Source organism: Malania oleifera, chromosome 1 (genome assembly GCF_029873635.1).
Source record: "Malania oleifera isolate guangnan ecotype guangnan chromosome 1, ASM2987363v1, whole genome shotgun sequence".
NCBI classification, from domain to species: domain Eukaryota; kingdom Viridiplantae; phylum Streptophyta; class Magnoliopsida; order Santalales; family Ximeniaceae; genus Malania; species Malania oleifera.
In genome coordinates this window covers 92,233,002-92,259,957 of record NC_080417.1, presented here as the reverse complement: position 1 = coordinate 92,259,957, position 26,956 = coordinate 92,233,002, and the positions used below count along the sequence as shown (strand labels likewise).

General features: G+C 36.2%; 1 protein-coding gene across 3 annotated transcripts in view; it reads right to left on the bottom strand.

The window, feature by feature from the left end:
• The window catches only part of LOC131163366 (vacuolar protein sorting-associated protein 54, chloroplastic), a 96,329-nt gene that overhangs the window by 5,476 nt on the left and 63,897 nt on the right, over window positions 1–26,956 (bottom strand). The window contains exons 13-19 of one of the 3 annotated variants that reach the window (XR_009139064.1): window positions 26,572–26,653; window positions 25,189–25,268; window positions 22,224–22,385; window positions 15,162–15,229; window positions 12,686–12,766; window positions 12,337–12,590; window positions 2,597–2,929 (exon numbers count right to left, since the gene is read on the bottom strand). Coding sequence is in view for 1 of the 3 variants with exons in the window: in XM_058119966.1 (XP_057975949.1) it covers window positions 12,461–12,590; window positions 12,686–12,766; window positions 15,162–15,229; window positions 22,224–22,385; window positions 25,189–25,268; window positions 26,572–26,653 (603 nt within the window). In the remaining 2 variants the exon portion in view is untranslated. Of the gene's footprint in view, window positions 1–2,596; window positions 2,930–12,152; window positions 12,591–12,685; window positions 12,767–15,161; window positions 15,230–22,223; window positions 22,386–25,188; window positions 25,269–26,571; window positions 26,654–26,956 lie in introns of those variants that run through there. The other 2 variants (XR_009139065.1, XM_058119966.1) reach the window with 2 other exon arrangements.

Genomic DNA, 26,956 nt, shown 5'->3' with positions numbered 1-26,956 from the left:
GCTTGCTTTTAAGAATAAGGTGATCTGGTGTGATGCACAAATACAGAGACTCGCAAGAAGAGGCACAGTTCAAGTGGAGTGAAGGTCAGCTTACAATAGCTATGCCCCATTCAGGAAAATTAAAGAATTTTATTATTTTTATCTTGTTGGCACATTAAGTAATTTAATTTAATTTAGGAGATTAATCTTTAGTTGTTTATTTCCAATTAGGGCATAGATTTTTCTTCCAGAGCAATAATCATTGTATTTTGGGTTGTAATTGAACGTTTAGTTTAGTGATTATCACCCTCCTAGTTAAATGGTTATGGTGTTTCCCTTGATAGGATCACTTTCTTTGGCATAAAATGATTAGAAGCAAGTATGGAGTGAATGAGAATGGTGTATTACCAATATTAGTTTGAGATGTTCATCGAGAGCCCTTGGGGATCTCTCAAATTTCTCCCTTGTTTTTTCATTTTTAATTTGTGGAGGGGATGGGTTCTCAGATTCGATTTTTGAAAGATCCATGGTTAGGGAATGATATTCTAACCACATATTTTCCACATCTCTTTCATTTGAGCTCAGGGCAAGATAATATGATTTCCTTCTTTGTGATTGATTTAGGTATCCCTTGGAGGGAGATCTTTCGTATCTTACGAGATCTACCAATAATTCCAAACCTAATATTTTCAAAAAAAAATAAAGGAAAAACTTAGTAAATGCGAGAGAGATCCACCAGGGGAAAAAATTGGAATTTTCATTTCAGAAGACTTCTTAACAATAGAGAATGTTGGACCATTCATCTCTGTTATCATTTTTGAACAACTATCATCTTTCTTCAACTATAGATACTTGGTCTTTGGTTTTGGAATGATTCAGGGGTTTACTCTTGCAAATCTTTTTTGAGTTTTTGATCCGTTCTAATTCTTGGTTTCCCCTATATTTCTTCTATTTGGAAGGCAAAAGCTCCCCCAAAAATTAAGGCTTTCATATGGCTGATTGTGCTTAATAAAATCAACACTAATAGCTTGCTGCAGGCCAGGAGACATTTTAAGGTCTTATCTCCAGATGTCTGTGTTATGCTATTTGAATTCTGAAACGGCACCTCATTTACACAGTGACTATGCCTGGAGAGTATGGAATAATTTATTTGGTGTGATGGAAGAATCTTGGGTTTGTCCAGCATCAGTGGAGGAATTGTTGTCAATTTCCTTTGAGGGGCTTGGTAGAAGGAAAAGAGGATGACACTATGGAAGTGTGGTATTTTTGCAGTGCTGTGGGGATCATGGTCGGAGTGCAATGCACAAAGAAAAATTGAATTGGCAGCTAGCTAGGAGAAGATTCATCACCTGGCTTCTTTATGGTGTATTGGACTCGATTCCTTTAAGGGAGTTAGTTTTTCAAATATTCAGTGAAACTGAAGAAATCTTTTGCTCTAATTTTTATGTTTTTTTACAGTGTTTTTTTTATTATTTTATTATTTAAAAAAAAAAAAAAAAGAGAATCCAGAACTTTGATGGGAGAAGTCTTTTTCAACTTCTTGTGAATTCTACTCTTTGGATGAGTAGCAAACTCATTTGGGTCATCCACCAATTCAAAAACTGCAACATGTTTTTCTCATGTCCATGTCTATTTCCCATTTCGAGTATTCTATGTGTCAATTAGGAAAGCATATTAGGACATATTTTTTTCTTGTCCTTATTATTTGACTCCACTTCCACTACATCAATTCCTCAAACATCTCCAATACCTCAAAGCAATACAAGCATTTTCCTACGCCCAAATAAAGAAAGGAGCACAAGAATTCTTGGAAGTCATAGAACTATTTTTAGGAAGACATTCCAAGCAAGGATGACATGTAGCCAAAGGTAATAATTCCGACCCATTTTAATAATTGAGTTCATCATCCTTCCTACATTAATCATACCAATAGAAGATGCTAATTTGACATCATTTGCATTGAGGAGATTAAGCAGGTGCCAGCATCAGTTTGATGTCTAGCATCCTCAAAAATTTCAAAATTTGAGGCTGCTTTTTCCAACTGAGGGAGTGATGGAAGATGCTAGTCCAAACCAAAAATCCAAAACTACAAGTTTCAAAAAAAAAAAAAAAATACCATCCAACTAGGAGAGAATGATGAAAGAGGCAAGTCCAATCTGAAACCCAAACTTGTGAGTTTTGCCCAAAATAAAAACTATTAAGGTGATTTTAGAGGAAATTGTAGTAATTTTACTTTCTGCATTTTTCTAAATTTTTCAGGTTTTTTGGAGCCAAAATTGTAGGGTAATATTTTTTTTTTAATATTCAGGCTTACTGTAGAAATCAATCCTAATTATTAACCCTATTAAATACAAAAATGCAATAGATTTTAACCAAAGTTGAATTATGAAGTAATTGGGTTGTGCGTGCACATGGGTGCTGATGTCCCTTTAATACTTCTCAATCATCACATTTTGTGGAGAAAATGAATGTATAAAGATTCACAAATGTGCCCCAGAATTCCAAAAGATCAATAACAGTTTTATCTCAGAACTGTTTTTAGGCAAAGACATTCTATATCAATAACAGTTTTATCTCAGAAATGTTTTTAGGTAAAGACATTCTATAGTAAGGGTGATTTTTTTATTGGAAAAGATTAAATTTATTAATTTGCACCAACAGGGCACCACCCATGTAAAAACAGTAACAAGAAAAATCATTTTTAAAAAAAGGTGTCAAAAAAGTCAAGAATTGCATTAGTGTCAATGATGTACAAGCCACTATACCAAAAAAGAGTCATAGTCCATCTGTCTTGAATAATATTTAAGGGCATAGCTAATCCTTCGAATGCTTCTTCTATTTCTTTCTTTTTAGGAAATCCAAAAAATGGAAAGGGGAATAAGAGCCAAAGCTTTCCTTCTTTCCTTACTTGAGCCAATGCCTTTCTGTGCCCATACTTCTCCCTCCAATGCTGAAGCAGTAAACAACTGCTGATCAGTAAATTGAGTAGGTTCCAAAGATTTCTGGTCCGAGATAAATGTAAGAGGATATGCTCAATTGTCTAGGCATTTTCCATGCACAAAATACATATATTGACATTGACAAGAAAAAGTACCCTTTTGTGCATGTTCTCTCTTCTAAAGAATCTCCTCAGAAGTTGCTTCCCATACAAAAAGAAAGTAATCTTCTATTTTTTTTTTTTCTTTCTTTTCTTTGATTTTTTTTTTTTTTTTTTTTTGTTTTGGGTGGGGGTGGTGTTCCAAATCACCTTCTGGGGGAATTTGCCGCTAGTTGCAACAGGAGTTAGTTTCCTGTAGTAGAGAGCTGAAGATAAAGCTACATTTTTTTGTCTAGAGTCCCCTTAGGTTCATAGTGATGTTTTCCACAAGGTGATCAAAACTCCCAATCATAGGCATCCTCACCAGTGGAATGTTATGACAAATTCAACAGCCCGATAGTTAGAGGTGATTACTAACTAGAGCATCTCTGTCAGAGGCCAAGCTGAAAATAGAAGGAAACCTTGTGCTAAGGGGTGAAGAGCTGCACCAAGTGTCATGTCAAAAAAAAATTTAATAATAATATCTTCACTTTCCCTGTTAAATTTTAAAAAGGACAAAAAATCTCCTCATCCTCCTTGGATGAATCTACAAACCCCAACATCATAGGATTCATTGACTGCTTTAAAGGCCCAATCATTGTGATGAAGACAGTATTTTGAGGCAAAGATTTTTCTCCAAAAAATAGTCTTTCTCCTTCATGAACCTCCAAAGCCTTTTTCCAAGGAGGGATTTCTAGGTAGCGTGGGAGCCCTAAGCCTCCACTTTGAATAGATTGCTTAACAACCACCCATTTGGCAAGATGGTATTCAAAATCCTCCCCCATGCTTCTCCAAAGGAATCTTTTATGAATGTCCTCCAATCTTTGGGCAATTGAGCGAGGAATGGGAAAGTGGGACATATAATTGACCAAGAGGTTTAAGAGGGTGCTCTTGATAAGAGTGAGTTTACCTATTTCAGAAATATAATTCCTTTTACAGCCAGAGAAAGTTTCTTCTTAAATCTGTTGGGGATGAGAATCATATTCAGACCCGATCAAATGTACCAGAGAAGGCTACGTGAAGCGAGGGACAATAGCATGAGAAGAGTCTGTTGGTCTGAGGGCAAACCGTCAACGGATTGGACCCTAACCGTCGAAGGTTTGAGAAAGAATGCAGAAGGCATTTTTCTTAGCATCAAACCGTTGATGGTTTGGCTAAATCGTCGACGGTTACCGTCGGCATAGATTGTGTATTTTCAAATCGGGAGCTTGTAGAATGGGCTAATCAAAGGGATTTCCTACGAGGGATTGCTACAGAAGTTGTTTAGGTTTACTAGAACTTCTCTGTACGTTTAGGGTTCATACTTAAACAATATTGTAACCTAAAGATGTAAGCTTTGATATTGTTCATAATGAAAACCGAAGTGCTGCTCCCTTGGACGTAGGCTAATGTCGAATCACATAAATCTTGTGCATTCTAGTTGTGTTTTTGCTTCTTCTTATTATTGTTTGATTGCTTCTTGAGTATATTTCATCATTGAGTGATTACATCAGTGGTTGTTGACTGATTCATGTTTGATTGCGTTCTTCTGCTGCATGTATTCAAGTTGAACGAACGTCAACAAGTGGTATCATAGCTATTTGGTTCAACAACGGATAGGGTCTCTTCGATGAAGTTCAATGTGAACAAGCTCGATGGAACCAGTAATTTTGGGCTTTGGCAACGAAGAGTGAAAGATTTGCTAGTGCAACAAGGGATGGTGAAGGCTTTGTACGGAAAGAAGCCGGACGACATGAACGAAGCAACAAGGAAGGATCTTGAAGCAAAGGCAGTTTCCACTATCCGGCATTGTCTGGCCGATGACGTTATGTACAACGTCATGGATGAGAAATCACCGGCTGCGATATGGTTAAAGCTTGAAAGCCAATACCTGTCCAAGTCGCTTAGGAACAAGCTGTATCTTAAGCAAAAGCTTTATTGGCTTAAAATGGCGGATGGTTCAGACCTGACTCAACACATCAATACTTTCAATCAGATCATTAGCGATCTGAAATGCGTTGATGTGAACTTCGAAGAAGAGGATAAAGCATCGATGCTACTGAATTCCCTACCGACATCTCCAACATACGAAAACCTGGTTACAACGCTAATTTGTGAAAAAGAAACCCTAGAGTTGGAGGGCATAATGAGTGCATTACTAGGGTTCCACCAAAGGAAGAAGGCCAGCAAGGATGGTTCACATGCTGAAGTGTTCGTGGCTAAATTTAATCAGGATCGTGGGAGGAGCAATTTCCGAGGTGCATCTAGCAACCATAGGGCTCGGTCCAAATCTAGGAAGAAGAAGGACATCCGGTGTTTTAAGTACGGAAAAATAAGACACATAAAACCCGAGTTTCTGAAGAGGAGGAAGGGAGCTGCTGAAGGCAAAGAAGTTTTGTTAACAATGGCGAATCTAGTTGAAGAAGACTTTGGGAGTGCTGACAGTGATATGCTCTCGATTTTATCAGGGTAGGATGAGTTCGCAGATTCTTGAATTTTGGACTCTGCATGTTCGTATCATATAACGCCCAATAAGGACTAGTTTACTACGTACAGACTGATCAGTTCTAATTCCGCTCTGATGGGGAACGATGCTACGTGCAAAGTGGTCGGGATAGGGAAATATCATAATCAGGATTTACAATGGTGTAGTGCGGATGTTGTGTGATGTGAGACACATACTAAAGTTAAGGAAGAATCTGGTTTCATTAGGCACCTTGGATGGTAACGGTTTCAGTTACAAGTCCAAAGGTGGGATAATGAAGGTGAGCAAGAGAGTTCTGACCATGATGAAGAGGAAGAGAGTGTTGGGTAATATTTACACACTGCTCAGTACCACGGTTGTAGGTGGAGTTGCAGTCGTAGAGTCTAAGTCTGACAGTACTATTATGTGGCATATGCATCTAGGGCATATGGGAGAGCGTGGGATGCAAGAACTTCACAAGAGAAATCTTCTGAATGGGGAAAAATCATGCAAGCTGGAGTTATGCAAGTACTGCGTGCTTGGGAAGTAAAATCGAGTTCAGTTCATGATGGTCATGCACAAGATAGAGGGAGTACTGAACTACATTCATTCAGATTTTTGGGGACCGGTGAGAGTGGCATCATGAGGAGGGACATTTGTATTTTGTGAGTTTTATCGACGACTACTCACGAAAGGTCTGGGTTTACTTCATGCGTCACAAATCGGAAACATTTGTCAGGTTCAAAGTGTGAAAAGCTGCAGTGGAAAACCAGACCAAGAGAAAGATAAAATTTCTCAAGACTGACAATGGGACTAAGTACACAAACTCGGGAACAAAGAGTTCAGGGAGTAGCAGGGCATAAGGAGGCATTTTACCGTACGTCGGACACCACAGAAAAATGGTGTGGCGGAGAGGATGAACCGAACCCTGGTTGAAAAGGTTTGGTGCCTCAGGTTGCATGCTAGGCTCACCATGAATTTCTAGGCCAAGGCGGTTAGTATGACGTGTTTATTGGTAAATAGATCACCTAGGGAATCACAGAATGGGAAAGTTGCTGAAGAGATGTGGATAGGAGAAAAGGTTGACTACTCTAGTCTTAGAGTATTTGGGTACTCGACCTATGCACACATCCCAAGTGAGGAGAGATATAAACTTGAGGCAAAGTCTAGACGGTGGATCTTTCTGGAATATCAAAAAGGCATGAAAAGGTTCAAGTTGTGAGATCTAGTGATCAACAAGGTGATGATCAGTAAGGACATGGTTTTTGATGAGAAAGTCATGTTGCGGCATACTCAGGATGAAATAGAGAAACAGATGCCAGAAAATCGCAACAACAACGAGCATGCGATTCAGGTGGAGTTAGAGACTTAGGGCAAACATGCAAGGAGTCCTAGCCTGAGAGACCAGACAGCAGTGCAGGTGGAGTCAAAAACTCAAGGTGGAGAAGATACAGGGAGTTCTAGCTCAAATGAACAGCAGCCGCATCGGAGCATAACTATAGACAGACCCAGACACGTTGTCAAGCCACCCCCAAGATACGATTTTGATGATCTGATGTCTTATGCGCTTATCACCAGCAGCAAGGAACCTACTACCTATCAGGAGGCGATGCATAGCCAGGAAAAAGGTAGCTAGATAAGCGCTATGGTGGAGGAGATAAAGTCATTGCATAAGAATCAAACGTGGGACTTGATGGAACTTCCAGTTGGAAAGCGGGCAATTGAATGCAAGTGGGTATACAGGAAAAAGGAAGCAGTTTCAGAAAGGAAAGAGAGAAGTATAAGGCTCGCTTGGTAGTGAAGGGGTACTCGCAAAGGAAGAGAGTAGATTATGGTGAAATCTTCTCCCCCGTGGTCAGGCACACTTCCATCAGGGTAGTGTTGGGATTGGCGGCGCAATATGATCTGCATCTGGAGCAAATGGACGTAAAAACGGTGTTCCTCCATGGTGACTTGGAGGAGCTGATTTACATGACACAATCAGAAGGGTCCAACCAACCTGGATGAGCATTTAGTCTACAAACTGAACAAGTCACTATATGGGCTAAAGTAGTCTCCAAGGCAGTGGTACAAGAAGTTTGACGCCTATATGACCCAGATTGGCTGCAGGAGGTGAGTACAATTGTTGTGTCTGTGTGAGAAAACTTGTAGAAGGGTCTCTCGTTTTTCTGCTACTATATGTTGATGATATGCTAATTACTGTTAAAGACATGACCGAGGTAGATCGGTTGAAAACTCTGTTGGGAAAAAAGTTCGACATGAAAGACTTGAGTGCAGCTAAGAGAATACTTGGCATAGAGATTCGCAAAGACAGAACTGTAGGGAGTATGATTGTCTCAGGACGATTATGTTGAGAAGATATTGTAGAGGTTTAGCATTGCTAATGCTAAGCCGGTGAGCACGTCATTGGCGAGTTATTTTAGGTTGTCTATTGCCAAATGCCCAAGGACGTACGAAGAAGTCCGGGATATGTCGAGGGTCCCCTATGCTAGCACAGGGGGGTGTTTGATGAATGTCATGGCGTGTACGAGGCCTGATCTGGCACATGCTGTTAGCGTGGTGAACAAGTTCTTCTCGAATCCAGATCGACAGCACTGGGATGCTGTGAAGTGGATTCTTAGGTACTTGAGGGGTACGACCAGATATGGAATCATGTTCAGTGCACAACAAAGTGATCCGTCGATGGTGGGGTACATGGATGTTGATTACGTGGGAGACTTGAATTACAGGAGGTCTACCACAAGATACGTATTAACCCTTGTGGAAGGACCTATTTGTTGGAGGTCTATGGTGTCACTCGTGGCATTATCTACTACCAAGAAGGAGTACATGGCAGTAGTTGGGGCTGCTAAGGAATTGTTGTGACTTATGGGATTAGTCAGAGAGCTGGATGTCCAGCAAGGTGCAATTCGACTGCAGTATAATAGTCAAAGCGTCATCTACTTAGCGAAGAATCAGGTGTACCATGTGAGGACGAAACAGATTGATGTGCGGTATCACAGGATCAAGGAACAAATTGCTTTAGGGGAACTTCTCCTTAAGAAGGCTCATACGTATGACAATGTGGCAGATATGCTAACAAAACCGATCACGATGGACAAGTTCAAGCATTGCTTGCACTTGATTAACGTCTCCAAGTGCTAGAGGGGAGACGAACACAATCTACAAGCCCAGGAGGAGCAACAGTTGTGCTTTCAAATTTCCAAGGTAGTGAATATTCGCCAAGGTGGAGATTGTTGGAGATGTGGCTCATATTCTGAGCGGATCACATGTACCGGAGAAAGTTATGTGAAGCAAGGGACAATAGCATGAGAAGAGTCTGCTGAGGGTAAACCGTCGACGGATTGGGCCCTAACCGTAGACGATTCCAGACAGAATGCAGAAGGCATTTTTCTCAGCACCAAATCATCGACGGTTTAGCCAAACCGTCAACGGTTACCATCGGCGCAAATTACGTATTTTCAATCGAGGGCTTGTAGATTGGGCTAATCAGAGGAATTTCCTCCGGGGGATTGCTATAGAAGTTGTTTAGGTTTACTAGAACTCTTCTATACGCATAGGGTTCATACTTAAACAATATTATAACCCAAAGATGTAAGCTTTGACATTGTTCATAGTGAAAACCGAAGTGCTGCTCCCGTGGAAGTAGGCTATTGCCGAACCATGCAAATCTTGTGTGTTCTATTTGTGTTTTTGCTTCTTCTTATTATTGTTTGATTGTTTCTTGAGTATATTTCATCATTGAGTGATTGCATTAGTGATTGTTGATCGATTCGTGTTTGATTGTGTGCTTCCACTACGCGTGTTCAAATTGAACGAATGTCAACAAAATCAATCATTGATAGGTACCAATTACTAAACTCCTTTGTCTTTGAATTTAGCTCCCAGAGGGAGACCACAACAGGCTATAGGAAAATCCCCCAATTCGTAGCCCAAATTGCCCACGAGAAGAGCCCCCAAGGTTCTGTCCACCACTAGTATAATTTATGTATTTCCCCAAATAATTTTTTGTCTCAACTCCCAAGACTACTTTAAAGAAGAGCAGAAAGCAACTTAAGTCAAGATGATCATGTAGCTAAATACAATAACTTGCACCCATTCCTATCATTTGTGTTGCGTTTAGTTCACTGAATGCTCTTAGGAATATGATAGATACAATAAGAATGCATTGAAAACAGTATACAGATATTCTAATTTACAAGTCACTCCTGCAAAAGTCTTTGTTATTTCATGCAACATGGAGTACGAAAGGAATACACATTCATATGGTGAAATTTACGAATAGTTATTCCTTGTCTTTTCCATGTTATGGAATCATAAAAAATTTTGTATTGTCATTTACATTAGGACAATGACACATCTACTTTGGTAAGTTATCGAATTTTTATAATATGACCGTTTTATTCTTAGCAATAAACATTTCATGAACCAAGCATAACCTTCGTACGTCATCCCTCTAATATTCATCACAACAATGGAAGAACCAAATTCAACATCGTTCTAATGCATCGTTGAGGAGACTAAGTTGGTGTCAACATTAGTTTGGTGTTTAGCATCCTCGCAAATTTCAAAAATTGAGGTTGAATTTTTTCCAACTGTGTGAGTGATGGAAGATGTGATTCCAAGACAAAATCCAAAACTATGCTACCATCCAACTGGGAGAGAATGACGGAAGATGCAAGTCCAAGCTGAAACCCAAATTTATGAGTTTTAGAACATATATATATAGCTTGGACTTGCATCTTCCGTCATTTTCTCCCAGTATATATATATATATATATATATATATATATATTATAAGGTGATTTATGGGGAATTATAGTATTTTCTTAACAACTGATTTTTTTATTTTTTATTTTAAATCTGCAGGATTTGTAGGGTCAAACTTGTATGGTAATATTCCTAAAAAATAGCCAGGCTATTTAATTTTAGAAGTTAGTCCTAAGCAATGTTTTAAAAGCGAAGGCATAAGGCAACACGTTTTAACCCTTAAGAGGCGCGTAAGCCTTAAGGCGTTGGTGCATAATCCTTTCAAGAATTTTTCTTTTGGACAAAAATATGCAAACAAATTATATATATTTTAAGAATTAAGAAAAACATGCATATAATGTAAACAAATTATACATAGTAAAAAAAATTTGTTGGCCGCTCAAAATTTTCTAACATGAATTCATGACATAAATCATGACAAGCTAACTACTATAAAGTTTAAATTATTTTCATGATCTAAGATACAACTCAGTTATTTTGGAAAGGTTTAGGTTCTAGAGTTTTAGAAACCAACTCATATTATGACATTCATTTATATGAACATGTAGCTAAAATTTTCTAACCAAATCTAACTTGAGAATCGCAACCAAAATGCGTAAGCCTCAATTAAAAACCCACAAAAGGTGTTCATTTTGTAGAAATGCACAAGCCTTAGCGTGTAATGTGTTAGCTTTTTTGGAATTTGGTATTTTAGGTTGAGCCTCAATGCGTTTTAGGCATGCCTTGCCTCAAGGCAAGCCTTAAAAGCCTTTTAAAACAGTGATCCTAAGTACTAGTCCTATAAATATACTTAGATGTAATGAATTTTAAGCAACGTTTTAATTGTGAATTAATTGAGTTGTGTGTGCTCATGAATGCTGGTATCCCTAGCAAAGGTAGCCATATTTTATTGTTTCACTCTCACACTTTCTTCTTCTCCCCAGTGGTCTAGTATTAGATACTCAAACCCCACAACGCCTTGTACCACATATGGTGAAATGATTATCAGTCTTCATTCACTTTTCTATTGGAAAAAGGAATAAAAAAGTAATTTATCATTTTATGATTGTTAAAAACACTTATCATCTTCCATTAAAGATATATTTATTTAATTGAGTTCTAAATTTAAAGATTTTACTTTGAAGTGTAATTACCTTTATTCTTTCTTATTGTTTAAACTTGTTAAAGATTGATACATTGTTGACCCACAACCTAACAGCTTAAGCTTTTAGGTGAAGCAATAATGTAACATGGTATCAAAGCTGTGGTTACGAGGAGGTCCTAGGTTCTAGTCTTGTCGCCCACCTTTATTCTGTGGTATTATTTATCATTAGTTTGTCTCTCCACGTGCTGTTGTGCTGCACGTGCGGGGGAGTGTCAAAGCTTGATATACATTGTTGACCCACAACCTAACAGCTTAAGCTTTTATGTAAAGTGGTAATCTAACAAAACTGTCATCATTTCTAGAGCAAGGATAGCACTTGTACAAGATAGGATAAGGGAAAGAGCAGTTAATAAGATGGTTTGGACACTTGCAACATAGACCAAATAATGCTCCAATCAAACAGCTACTTAATTGTTGTTAGATGCAGTAGAAGGGGAAAAAGTGGATCTCAAATAACTTGGACTAAGGATTTGACAGAACTCCAACTTTCAGAGGATAGTGCCCAAGATCATGTTGAATGAAAAAAAAGGATTCTTGTGGCTCACCCTACCTAATATGTCCCAAGGGGTTTTTTGTTATTGCTGTTGTTGGTTGGTTCTCTCTCTTATATTCAATTAGGTTCTTAGTTTCAAAGTTTTCTATGAAGTGCTTTACCTTTACTTCTTTCTTCAATTTATATAGTGGCTTGATGTTCGGAGCCACAACACAACAAGCCACTCAAATAGCCATCATAAACCCCTAGTTCCATGATAAAATCACCCCACAAATTCCAGTCCAACCGTAGGAGTTCACATTTCAGAACAATATTAAGATCACATTTCCACTGATATCATTTTAAGAAGAAACAAAGAAAAAGAAAGAAAAAATATAGCAATTCATGACACGTTCCATTCAAAATACAATTACTGCACATAACTCTGTTACCTCAATGTAATCGTAGAACACAGATGTGTGGATCAAGTGTGGGTTCTGACATTGCCAAAATGTTCCTCTCAAATCCAGCGAGTCTTTCATCAAGATATGACCAACTAACTATACAATCAATCCATCAAGATGTATCAGCACCAAATCTTTGCAACAAGAACTCATCAAGTTGCCCTGAATTTGGGACACTAGATTTACTATGAGAAGGCAATGATCGAATGCATCCAAGAATATGTTGAATGTCCCGATATAGCCTGGCAAATCAAACAAAACAAGTATTACTTAAAAAAATATATGAAACTATTTTTCATGAGAACATAAACGAGACATGCAATGCAAAAATTAGTACCTGTTCTTTGCTTGTGGAGTGCTGATCTCCAAGTGTGAAAATGCTTCTGAAATTTGTGAATGGAAGATTTTCACCACCTGCCTGAAAAGAGAAAACCAAAGAGATCATTAGATTTCCAAAATAAGCACTCATACCAACATGTAACATGGACACAACACAAAAATCTAGGATATGACATGGTTGGGCACCCCGTACAATATTGAGCTTACGTAAATTTATGATGAATTATAAGCAACATTAATGCACATTCTACAAATAAATTTTAATGGCATTCATTGCCTACTTTCAAATTTCAAAATTTGATACTACATATGTATAAAAGTGAAATCAGATTTATAACATAATCATAAAGGTATCATCTTTAATGAAAAAGCATCCAATAATGAAAAATGAATAACTAGCAGTAAGTAGAATGAAAAATATTGGTCGAAGAACAATAAGTAATAATCTAGAAACAAAATACAAGAAAAACACAAACGTTATGTTAGTCATGTTGGGAAGTGTTAGCATAAGTCAAAAAATAAAATTACTCAATTTAGTTTCAGACACGTATCGGACTGTTGGTGTTCAACAGGTGTCAAATACTCACATTTGAAGGTCCTTGGAGTGCCAATGATCAGAAAAACAGAAACTCAACAGGCAGTAATTTTTATCACGAGTTAGAAAAAGTAACATGCAAGCACCAGAGTCCTTTCAGGCAGTCTAGTTCCCTACAACCAAGCATGTGACAGGAAAATGACGAGGTGAATAAACATGTTTCTCATACAAAATAAAATGGTAGAATCCAATTCGAATTTGCAACAGCTGGTTGCAACTATTAGGTAGCTTGCAGAAAATGCAAGTTTCTATACTACTAAAAAAAGAGTCATTTACCCGACTGCTTTTTGAATGGAAAGAAAACAAAATTGAGAACGAAATTTTTTTTCCTCTAAACTCTTCTCCACAGGATGCAAAAGAATGTGAATCTGAGAAGATTGTATGTTTCCACAATCCATACTTCTATACGACTAATTTTATGCCAGCATGTAGTAGTTTCCACTGAAGCTTTTAAAGCCTGCATCTACTAGTTTCCACACTCCCCACACCTAAATTCTGTATGAAAGATTGAATCCTTTCAAATCCTTTGTGTACATGTTTTCCAAAGCTTTAATGCCCCAATACACAGGTGTCAAATCGAGATTCAAAATTCCAATTTTGGGAATCAAGAATTAAATTGAATTGCAAGATTCGGTACAAATTTCCAAAACCAATTCCAAACAACATGCATATATTGATATGCAAACAAGAAGTAGAATAGTACAATACATTTAAATTTTTCCAATAAAAAAATCATATCTCATGTACACATTTTTCTTAATCAAAAGAATAGGGAATCGAGTCAAGAAATACTAATAAATAAAAAGTGAATCTATGTTGTTTAAGGGAAAGAAATCAAGAAAAAATAAAAAAAAAAACTGAACTATTGGTTTTTATTAACAAAGAAAAAAAAAATCTCATGCACATTGCTTCTCCAAATAAAAATTTTAAAAAATAATAATAACTAACCTAAAAAATGATAATAATTGAATAAACTACTTTAAAAACCAATTTTTGAATGTTAACAATGCAATAAAACATGAGTAACACCTTAGTAGAGTGTTCTACCCCATCTTCTCAATGGCAGAAAACTATACTCCTCCAAGAGTGAAGAATGGTTTTGTGAAGGCAATATAAGACTTAAAGTCCTATGTTCTCTTCTTTTTTGGCACCCAAAAAAAAAAAAAAAACATATAAGGAATGGAAGGCAATCATGTAAAAATAAAAGCAATAAAAAAAAAAAAATGGGGTTTCAAAGTAGTCAGATCTATCAGGATACAACAGTTTTAGAATTGTGTGAATCGGTAGATTCAGATCGATTCTTTTAGATTCGTGAGGTGAATTGATAAATTTGGCAATGGTTCAGCTGTTTTGAGATTCACTAGTAAGGTTTGAATCGATTTGGTGTGGAACTGATACGAATCATGAATCATAAGATTCTAACAACTGTGCCTGCATGTGATAGCTGTCAACCTTCCATAATATTTTAATAATTTTTTTATAAGATGTCCAATTCCATGAAAACAAAAAAAACAAAAAGATTCAGTTCACCATGAGAAACGTTTTTCAATCAACAGAGACCTCAAGCCTTAAAAGAGATAAATGGTCATGCTTGAGGCCTCAGGGCTGTTTTTCTGAGATAAACATGTAATGTCACAAATACTGTTGTGCTATTCAAATTAATAAAATCTACATGCTTCAGCTTTACTGCATTCGGATCAAGATACACAAACAATCAGAACCATATTAAATTGACAGCATAAATGATATCTGCTAATTATATGAAAAGTTCAGTTGCTTCTTGAACATAGAAAGGGGCAAGAATACTGTCAATTTAAAGAAGTTGCTTCCCCAATGACAGATTTCATAAATCTCAGACATTCTATCATGCAAGTATTACCTGAAAATTGCTTGGACATCCACCTCATGTAGAGTTCGAGATAACACACGTTGAAGATAGCCAACTTCCTGGAGACAGTTTGGATAGCGAACGAGGTACAATGAGTAGATAAAATTCTAAATGAAGCAAGAGAGGAAAGGGAAAAATAAAAAAAACTCATAAAAACTTAAAACAGTATTCATAATACACCGTTGGATATTTCTTAGGTTATGTTTCACAAAAGCTGTCTCATTTTAGATAACAGAGGGCACAAAACAAAACATAACAAAGAAAATTTCGTCCAAGGTACAGACAATGGACGATGTTCCAAACCATGACCAATAACAAGAATTGTCCACACACAAACCACTAAGCCACCTCAGTTAAATCAATTGAACAAAATGTATTAAAGCTGCCACCATTACCATAATCATTAGCGAACTCTGCCAATAATGTCTCCCAAGTGGAAATACATTGAGTAAAAAGATCCATGACACATATCTTTCGAAAATTAACCCCCTCGACCATGAGTATGCAAGGTTTCAAATTTCGTTGAAGTTCTGAGAAGTGTCATGATTCTGTTTCACTTCAAAACATTTTAAATATTTCAATATATTTCATATCAACACCTCAGAGGGCAAGTCTTTGATCAAGAGTGAGATTGCTCCTTTGTGATTCATGGGTTACAGCCTCTCTGCATAAGAGTAGAGGTAAGGCAGCATACAATATGATGACCCTTCTGCTACCATCTCAAAGTGGGAAGCCTTGTGGTCCAAGGATGCCCTTTTTATATCAACACTTCAATTGATATGTAATACAAACATGGCCTTAAATTTCCATGAAATTATAGAAATTTTCACTTTCCAGCACCCTTGAAATTGTAATGGTAATCAAATTCTGTTGAAATTCACAAATCATCTGAAATATATTGAAATCTCAAAATATCATATATTTTCTCAAAATTTGGACTCTGGAAAAAAATAATTGCTTAAATTTGAAATTTGAGATTCATAACCCAAGATTAAATTTTTTTTCTCATTTAATACTCTATTTTATTCAAAATGAATAATATTATGAACAAGGATATGAACAACTTCTAGATTTTTGCAATTTATGACAAAATTGATCTCAGGTATTATCTCCAACAATTTGTTCAACATTTTATGTCAAAAATAGCATTATTTGCATAATAAGTGATAATTAACTAATTTATGAATTTCATTTATATTAAATGAATAAGTTTAATACGATTATAGTTGCCTTATATCCCATGTTTAGGCTTGATATACATTGTTGGTCCACAATCTAGCTTAAGCTTTCAGGTAAAGCGGTAATCTACCATGGTATCTAAGCTATGGCTGCCAGCTGGCTCTGGGTCCTAGTCTTCTTGCCCACATTTAATTATTAGTTTGTTTAGAACTATCTTATTCCCAGTAATGGTGATCCTTTGTTTATCTCTACACGTGCAATCGGGCTGCACATGCAAGGGAGTATTAGGGTTTGACATACATCATTGGCGCAGAGCCTAACACCTACATTTAGATGAAGTGGTAATCAAACACATTACATACTTGCCATTGCTATATTTTCTTCACAATATTTTATTTTAAATCTTGCATTACAATGTTTATTACTAGCTTCAGAACTTTCACAATAAAAATTCCAAGATTTACTACTAATTTCGATAAAATTTGTAACTCAAAATTGAAATTGACATAGGCTTCAAAATTTCTATTTAACTTTGTGTACATTTAAAACCTCAAATTTTTTGTTGAATTTGAAATTGAAACTGAAATTTAAACCTTGCCAATGCTTGGACGAGAGTAAGACTTAAATTTATCTTCAAGTCAGAACACAATTGAATACTTTACCATTAAATTCATAAAAAATGAAAGCATTGGGCAAAAGCTCAGTGAGAGGTTATAGCCAAGGTAATGGCTGTGTGAATAAAATTTGAAAGTGAGGACATGGCTATCAGGCTATGGTTACGAATGGAGAGCTGATCATGGTTTTCATGAGCAGCACAATATAATGCCTAGCAAGCGGTGGTGGGAACAGGAGCAAAGGTGGTGGCAGCCAAGAATGGTGATTCTAGTGGTGAAAATGACAGATTTGAGAGTTGACCTGGCTGAAGACCAAAATTTCAATTTTGATGAAAATTTGAGTGTCTCAATTTATAGAAATTTCAATTTAAAGAAACAGCAGAACTTATAAAGGTTATGGAAAGTATGAACAAAATAGGGAAATATTAAAATAATGATTTTGAATATTTCAGAAAAAAATTTAAAAATATATTTTTCTCCTTTTTCTTAGTTTTAGTTTGGACATTTGAAATTTCAGTAGGTGTATCCAAATTTTTGACCAAAAATCCTGAGATTTAGGGAATTATGGTGATATTTCAGTAATTCCTCAAATATCAGATGAAATATTGCAAAAAATAATTTGTATATTGATTTTGTTTTGATCCTCCTGAATCTGAAATTTGGTAAAACTACAGTAATTTGAGATAATGCTCGACATAATATGGTGGTGGCAGTAACGGCAGTGAAAGACTGCTGCAGGCACTGATTAGTGGCATAAAATACAGTGCCAAAGGAGGCCAGTGGTGGGCGCAACATTGAGATTACTGTGCTTAAAGAAAGGTTGAGTTTAGATTAAGATTGTAGTGGTGGCAGGTTAATCAAGGAGGCAATGATAGGTTAGGCCCCCATGCTCTCTGGGATGGTTGTGCTGCCAATGTTTATGGCATAGTGCCAATGGGACATAACAGTCCTGGTAATGATGAGCGCAATAAATTTATTGTACTGATAAAGGCCGCTTCATTCATGTAGGTGACAGTGACTCTGCTATAAGGAATCAAGTATCTAGCAATATGTTACTGCCTCCATCAATATCAAAATCTTAATAAATGTTTCAACCTTAGCATGTTGACGGATTTCTCCATTGTTTGGTCAAATATTTAAATTTTTTGTTACCAACATATTATTGATTGTCATAGTATTATATAAGGCTCAATATTATAGTCAAAATTAGTATTGTTGCATTAAGAATATCCAGTATGGGGGAATCATTATCATAAGGCAACATTTTAATATTATAGGCCATGGGTCTAAAAAAGCAAGTGTTCTCTAGCCAACTGCTTTCTCTCCTCCATAGTACTTTGTAAACTTCACCCTCCTTCTACTTGTATTCCTTTGTCATGACTGATTCCTCTGTTTCACTCCCTTCACTGTATTTGGACTCTTAGCTTCAGTGGAAGCATGCAAAGGATGTAGAAATGTAGACTTTCGCATCTTGAGGGACATAGGAACTGGAAGAACTTCCTCCTCATAAGAAGAGTTTTATATGTCACTAAATAAGCAGTATGAAGTATAATCTTCACGATTCTATTGAAAATTTCAAAGCTGGTTTGATGGCTAGGTGTATATCCAAAAATAAGAGTGTTAAAGATTAGAGGGTAATTTTGATTGGCCATCATAGTAGTTAGATATTAGCAGTGCTTTCTTGTATGGGACCTAGAAGAAGAGATGCACATGGAGCAAGCTGGTATGTTGCTCAGGGAGAGAGTGGTACTAAGGTCAGTAAGTTGTGCAAGACCATTTATGGACTCGAGCAATCTCCTGCGGTTTGGTTTGATGCAGTAGGGTGATTTCCAATTTTTGAATTATGCTTTCCTACTCTCATCATTCTACCTTTTTCTGGGAGATGGAGATAAGAGTTGTTCTTCTGGTGTTTTATGTTGATGGTATAATATCATCAACAGTTAAGTGCATTGCAGTTATTAAATGTTGGCTTCAGAAAACGGTTTCAAAACAAGGACCTGGAAATCTTTGATATTTTCTTGGAATTGAGGTTGTAAGGTGCAGCAGAGACTTAATTTATCTCGAAAATTTACTTTAGACTTGCTAAATGATACATGACAGCTAAACCTAGTCTAGGGACAGTAGATCTGATTTTAAAACCAAGTGTTGGTCTAGGAAAACAGCAACAATTCTTGAAGCCCCAGCTGTCAATATCCAAGACACTCAACACGTGTTAGAACTTAATTTAATTCTTTTCTATTTTCAGTTAATCTAGGAAAACACCAACACTTCTTGAAGCCCCAACTGTCAATATCCAACACACTTAACACGTGTTAGAACTTAATTTAATTCTTTTCTATTTTTGGACACGTTTGAGACACAGCTGGACACACCAGGACAAGGCTGAGGTGCATCCTGGACCTAAAGCGCTGTGTTTTGTTCTCCCTTTTTAATTCTGCCATTGTATAGAACAAAACCCAAAAAAAAAATAATAGATTGGAACAGTTAGGAGAAACAAAAGCAATAGAGTTCAAGCTCTAGACCTTCCAAGCTTTCCTTGCAGAGCCGGAGCAGCCACAACAAGAGAAGTCACTGGAGCAGTGACAGACTAAAGGGGCAGCTGAAGTCAGTAACCAGACAAAGATTTCTTTCTTCAGCTCGAGTTGACAGGTAGGCCAATCTTCTCTCTTCCCCCTATCTTCCTCTCTAAAATCCACCCACTCCCAAAAAAAATAGCAGACATCAGCCACTCTTTTTTTCTTTTCTTTTTTCCTTTTAATTTCTTGATGAGCCACCGCTCACCATCAGCCTTTTACAACAGAACAAAGCCTCTCAGCTCTCTGCCTGACTGCCTCTCCATGTTCTTACGCTTTTTGTTTTCTTTTGGACAAAAGTTTTTAATATTCTAATATGGATTCAGCTAATGAATGTACAATTATAGTTTATACATGAAATTTATTAGTTGAATGTGCATGAATAATACCTATATCTCACTTTAAATATATATAAAAATATTTATTTACATTAATTTATCCCTTCCATGTTAATGTCTTAATTTTTTTCAAAATCGCTGAATGGCCTTGTCCAATATTGTATCATATCCATGTCCCAGGTCGTTATCAGGCATTGGAATAAAATGTTGGTTACAGAGTTGATGTAGAATTTTTCGGTATCTCAAGGGGTCTCATGACAAAGGGTTGGTATACAAGCGTGAAACAAATTTGATATTGCCAGATACTCTGACGCAAATTAGGTTGGTTGGCTTGAAGATCAGATTTGTACTTGTATTTTACATTTAGGCAAGAGGTCATGTTACTTGGTATAGTAAGAAAATAGACTAGAATAGCAAAATCCTATGCTGAAGCAAAGCACCGAGCTATGACACAGTCAGTGAGTTGATTTACCTAGTCTCTTATCTTTGACATGGATTTTTCGGTCACAAAACCAATGGATATGCTATGTGATAATCAGGCTACTATCTTCATTTCCAGTAATCCAGAAGCACATCAAAGTTGACCACCACTTTGTGAGGAATTCTGTGATGAAGAAGATTGAAAACTACTCCATTTCGTAGTTTTCTAATTAGCTAAGAGATTTACTTGCGAAAGCTTTATTTAAACTGCCTATTCTAATTGTTGTAAAAATCTGGGATTAGGTGATATTTACACAACTACAGATTGAGGGGGGTGTTATAGTGGCAGGTCATTGCTTAGGGTATTTTGCATTTTATTGTGTGTGGGGGTCTTTTTTGGCATATAGATACATGATAATATAATAGGTTTCTGGTCTGCAGTGTACAAGTGCGCGCAGGCTGATTGCTTTCTCCCATTAATTTTCCTTTCGATCTCTCTTTCTTCTTCTGACCACCCTAATTTAGTTGTTCCTGAAATGATCAACTAGATTTCCCTGTGGAAACAATGACAACAGCAGTAAAAGAAAGAGTATGGTCATGGTAGAGTGCAGACAAGTGCAGTGAAAATGGCACCAATGCCAGTGGAATTTCAGGTAGTCCTCTCAAAAAAAAACAAAAACAAAAACAAAAAAAAAACAAAAAAACAAAAAACAGTAATACCTAATGTAAACCAACAAATCCATTTCTTTGACATTAAAGCAATACTAGGACATTATTCCTAGCATCCAAAATGTAGCACACAACATACTGTCACAAAATTATCCATATCATCCCAAAATTGACTATATTGTCCCTTCCTATGTAACAGTGTAAATTCAATCCTAATGAAAATTTTCACACCTTGACATCCTTTGTACAATATTATCCATATCAACTGAAATTTGCATTCTACAATCTTCTGCTCAGCACACTTCAGGATCATAAGCACTAATGACATTAGTTATCTCCTCCCAAAACCATTTTAATTTTTTTCTAATTCTATCCCCTGCTCTTTAACATCTGTAACACTATCTTTTAGGTCTTTGTCGGTAATGATGCCCAGCCCAATCCTACATTTTTCTTCCTGGTCTACCAAGTTTTAAATTATGACTTTTCAATTTCTCTAGTTTCCCTCCTATCTGCTGTGTTTCTTTTTTGCCAAATAAGGAAATTTTATTGAAAAGGCATCAAGGGGACACCAGGCCATGGTACAGTAATTCTAGCCACGGTGAAGAGTGTCACACTATTCACAAAACCACTAGCCACCAACGAATGCTTTCTGGATGCCTCCTCAGCACTAGCACTTCTCCTTTCCCCTCCATTTGAACCAAGTGAATGATCCTTGAGAAATACTTTCGTACAATTACCTTTTGTCTGAGAAGAAGAAACAATCAATATATTCTTCTCCTCCTGAGCTGCTTCCAAGTTTAGCAGGACACAAATACCGCTCCGGTTCCAAACAGTTATGCTTAACCAACCTGTTACTACTACAGCACCGTTTAATTAAGTGATGAGCCTTAGAACTCTTCTGAGCAATTTTTCCATTAAAATTGTGGGCCTCTTTAAAAATTAATGTTGGAACACATCAACAAAGCATTTTCTATTGATTCTAGAAAAGATAGTCCCAAAAAAAGGGGGAAAAAGGTTAGAACTTTATTCATCATTTAACAAAGAAAAAAAATTAAAACAAATATATAGATAAGCCTAACAAATCTTTTTTTTTTTTAAGTTTTCTTGGTTGATTGATAATAAAATATCCATACTACTAAATATATCTACATTGTATACTGCAGTAAAATGAGAATAACTGCATACGGTTGCAGAAAAAAGTTTTAAAAAAAACATCAGAGTAAACAACAACACTTATGCATTATAAAGAACTGCAGTTACCTTTGTAAGGGATCGAGCAAACTGACTAGGCTGTGAATCATTATCTTCAGGTCTATTCCAACTCTCAACAATTTGAGGCAAGCTACGCAGATGAAACAACAATCTTTCCCTCATTATTTGAACCAGCTTTGTATGTATCTCATCACGGTGAATTTTATAGTCCTAAATATTGAAGAAATAAATAGTGTAAACAAGAAGTGAATACCAAATTGTAGAACTGCAGATGTTCTTCGCAGAAGTTCTGCGAGAAAAATTACACAAACTTTTCCAGTATTGTAGTTATAACACCTTTTACTTTAGTTTTAACTCATTAGATTCAGTAGCTAACCAATTCTAGTCTTTCTACTCCCTGGCCTATTCATATTAAGAGAATAAATACTGAAAAATAATAAGTTTGAAAACAAAGAGTCAACTCCAAAACCATATAGCCAATTTTTCAATCATACACATCTTTATATTTTAGCAAAATGATGAGAAGAAAAACAAGAAATAATCTACTTAGGTAACATAAATATACAAATACAAAGAGGTCTATACGATTTAGAATAATAGCAACAAAGACTGATGGGACAAAATAGTTCACAATATGCAGCTTACCTTATGAGTATCACAAAACTAGAAGATTCCACATCCAAGTAAAATCATGAGATAATAACCATATTTTTTTTTTTCAAAATATCACACCAATTGCTGCTGAATTAGTTTCCATAAATATTAGTTTCTTGTGTCAAATTTTCATTTTTTTTCCCAGTATAAGAGCTATTCTCAGATATCTTGATTCAATCAACAACTCAACACTGTTTCCAAGAAAACGAGTCTACCACAGTTAATTGGCCATCTTGTTGACAAAAAATGAGATAAAACCACCCATAAAATGCATAAAATAAATAAATAAATAAATAAATAAAATTCATACTTAAAAAAGTAGCGCTGTATCTATTAGACTTTGAGAAATAAACAGTGCCAAGTGACACCAGATAATATTTCTGAATTTTTGCATATATGGGCTGGTAAGAACTCTTAAATATTAGAGAACAAAAGGAGAAGTTGATACTAAAAACCGTTCCGTCCTTACTTTTTGCTTCTTAAATTAACATCACCGACCTGTGCACATGCACACATGTGGATGGACACACATGGAGATGCACACTGTATGTATATTTGCAGGAATGAATGCTAACTGGTAAAAACAATTGAATGCATGAGAAGGATCAGGATTCAGTGTTAAAAAAAATGATTGACATTTATTCTGGCTTTCTAAAATTCGACTTGTCCCACTTTTGCAGAGACACTGAGTGCACAGACATTGACGAGGAGACAAATTGTGTGCACTCATCCATCTCTTTAGCTCCCCTCTCTATACAGCCATGCATACGGATATATACACACGTATACATGTGTATGTGTGGATATATGTACTCGTATTCATCATGCATACACCCAATGTATACAGATAAGAAAATGTGTATGTTTATCAGTGCATGCCTATATAAAAATGCAGGTATATGTGTGTATACAGAAGCATATACACATGCGCATAATATATGCAAATGAGGATGGAACTTGGATCAATGGTAAGGTTGCTCCTTTGTGACTGGTTGGTCATGCGTTCGAGTCCAAGGAAACAGCCTCTCTGCATAAAGTAGGGGTAAGGCTGCGTACACTGTGATGGCCCTCTCCCTACCCTCACAAAATGGGGAGCCTTATGACCCGGGACACCCCTTTACATAATATATAGAGATATTCTTATGTAAATGTATGCATTATGTATGTCTGCCTACATAGTGAGAATGAGAAGACATTTGATGAAACAAGCAACAAAACATAACCATGTTTACGAAAAAAAAAAAGTGTTCCTCCTTTGTTGGACATATATGACTTTTTTAAGTCCAAGATTATAATGACCAAATTCTCCATCAAATGCTGATTAAAATCTACAAAAGAATTTGAAGGATGTAGCAACATGTACCACTTCTCCAGCAAGCAATGCAGCATAGGAGATTAACTCAATTTTGACTTTTTTGAAGCTGCTTTGTTCGTCAAAGGTGTGTAAATGAAGAGGAAATGCAGTTATAGCTAAGGGCATCTTAGGATAGCGATAAAATGCTTACATTTAATTATGAACATTGCAGAATCTACAATGAATTCACAATTGAGGCAACAATATACGTGGAGAAGGCACTACTTCCTGAATTAATGTAAGCAACATTACAGTGCAATACACAGTGAGCTAGCCCAACGTTCCGATAAGTACTTCTTTATACAAAAGCTGTTTACGCTATTTCTAGTCTAGCATAATGAAACTCCAAAACATATAAGGAGACATACTACATAATGCTTCCCTTTTCAAAAATAAGAATAAACTAAAAGACAACAATTGACTTCCCCCTGTATGCAGTCATTGGCATTCTAATCCCTAGACATGTCAACCAATTATGCTCAGCAGGTGAGAATAGTAACGCACTTCCTTTGAAGGTGTTTTGAATTCCAGGAGTTCCAACATTTTTATTTCGATATCCACACTTAGCAAATTCTCACCACTGATTGCTTGACTATGATAGGAAAATTAGTGTCAAATTGGCACTGTACATCCAAAAAGAATGGGAGTTGATTATTTGTTTCTTCATTGGCCAGTGTCATATTAATTGTTGACAATTATGTTTTTTCTAGTTCGAGTTCATTGGGCAATGTTGGAAACAAACTTAGCATTGCTGAAGAGGTAGAATAAGGCCTATCTAAAGGAAGCTTATGAAGCAATTGGACAGCTACCCCTCTCTACTTACTTGGGATTTTGGGAATATACATACATACATACATATATATATATATATATATATATAGAGAGAGAGAGAGAGAGAGAGAGATATCATAATACTCTCACTCAAAATTTGTATTGAAATTGGAGCAATTCATTCTCATTATTTATCAAATGTAGGAAAGTTGAAGGCACTCAATAATCATATACCTGAGCCACGCGATCAATCTCTGAACGCAATAATGCCTGCCTTGCCTCAGGAACTTTTAGAAAAAGGGCCTGCCTAATTTCTTTGTTGGACACAGAAAAATAAAAAAAGTAATGAAATAAATTCAGTAACTTTTACAATTACATCACAATCAAATACACAGAAAATGGTATCTTTTCATTCCAATGAATTATGTTCTATGAAAACAGAAAACAATCAAGTTCACTGAGTGTGTGCCTGTCTGTGTGAATGCAAGCATCATACGTACATGTAGACATGAGTGTGCACACATAACAGTTTCAATTTTGAAAAGCAACAGCTTTTTCATCATTGATTAGCAATTTAGTCAAAATAGGGTTCATTGGGCACAAGTTGTTAAAGCCAGAATTGACCCAAGTAAAACTCTTTAGAGATGTTTGTGGACCATTTTCGAGACCCAATAATAGATTGTGAAGTTTGAAGGAGAAAATTTCCATATTTGCTTAGGCATCTGTAAAACATCCAAAATTCTCACAAAAATGTGATGCAAAAGGCAGGGCAATCCCTTATTTGCAAAATGTAATAATAAGGTGTGATCATTATTAAGGAGCTATTTTGTATTGTTTTCAAATATTTGGAAAACAGAGATTAGATAAAGAAACTAACATCATGAAAAAAAGGGTGAAACCTAAAAACTAGAAACCAATTTAGCAATGTTCCTAAAACTGAAACAAAAACCAGAAAAAAAAAATAGAAATAGATTTAAGCTCTGAAATAATTAAGATATTATCAAAATAATTAAAGATGGAACAATACACGAGCTGAAAAATAATATTACAAAACTTAACAAACCAAATAATTATGCTTTTAAATTCACTCTTCAGTACTTCAAGAATAATCCTAGTGCATATGAAAAGTGTATCACATAATATCCAATAATACCTGTAACTATCATATTCTTTCAAGGCACTAAAAAATAAACATGCAGATGCACACGGACATGCCCACACACACCCCCCCCCCCCCCAACACCCACCTACACACGCCCATGTACACACGCACGCACACGCACACACACACACACACCCACTTGCACACACTCTCAGTCCTCTTAATGCATCAAAAATTAAAGAAAAAAAAAATTAGTAGAATAATGCAAAAAACACGTAGCATCCTGCACAAATAATCATATCCCAATATCCTACAATAACATTTTGTGGGACCTACAATCATGTTTATTTCATCTTAGCTCCAATTTACCAATTGTTTTATGGCTCAGCACTAAGTATCAAGTTGGTCAAGGAATATCTGGTGCACACACTTCAAATAATATTCAAAATGCATGACATGCATGAAAAAAGCACCCAATTTAACATATGCGAAAAATATACTGTTTCACAACCTACCAGGAACAATATCATATATAAAACTGATGACCTGGCTCGCTAGTGCCAAGTGTTTAGACGTGATAGACTTCAAGCCAGCCACCTGAAATGCCACAACAATGATCAATCCAATTAGACTTGACACATTTTTTTGATAAAATAACTAAATTCATTACGAAGAAAGAAAAAGACTGCAAAGAGGACAGTATATCATCAGAAAACAGAAAAAATATATATAGTTAATCAATGCCCTCAACTCTCTGCATATCCAGCAGAGATAGTCCTCAAAACCCATCAAAAGAACATCATAAAGAGGCAAGAAAAATAACACTACTCCAGAGTCCAGACCATATCAAGAGAATTCTTTTTGCCCTTCAAAATAAAGCCAACAAAAACACAATTCGAG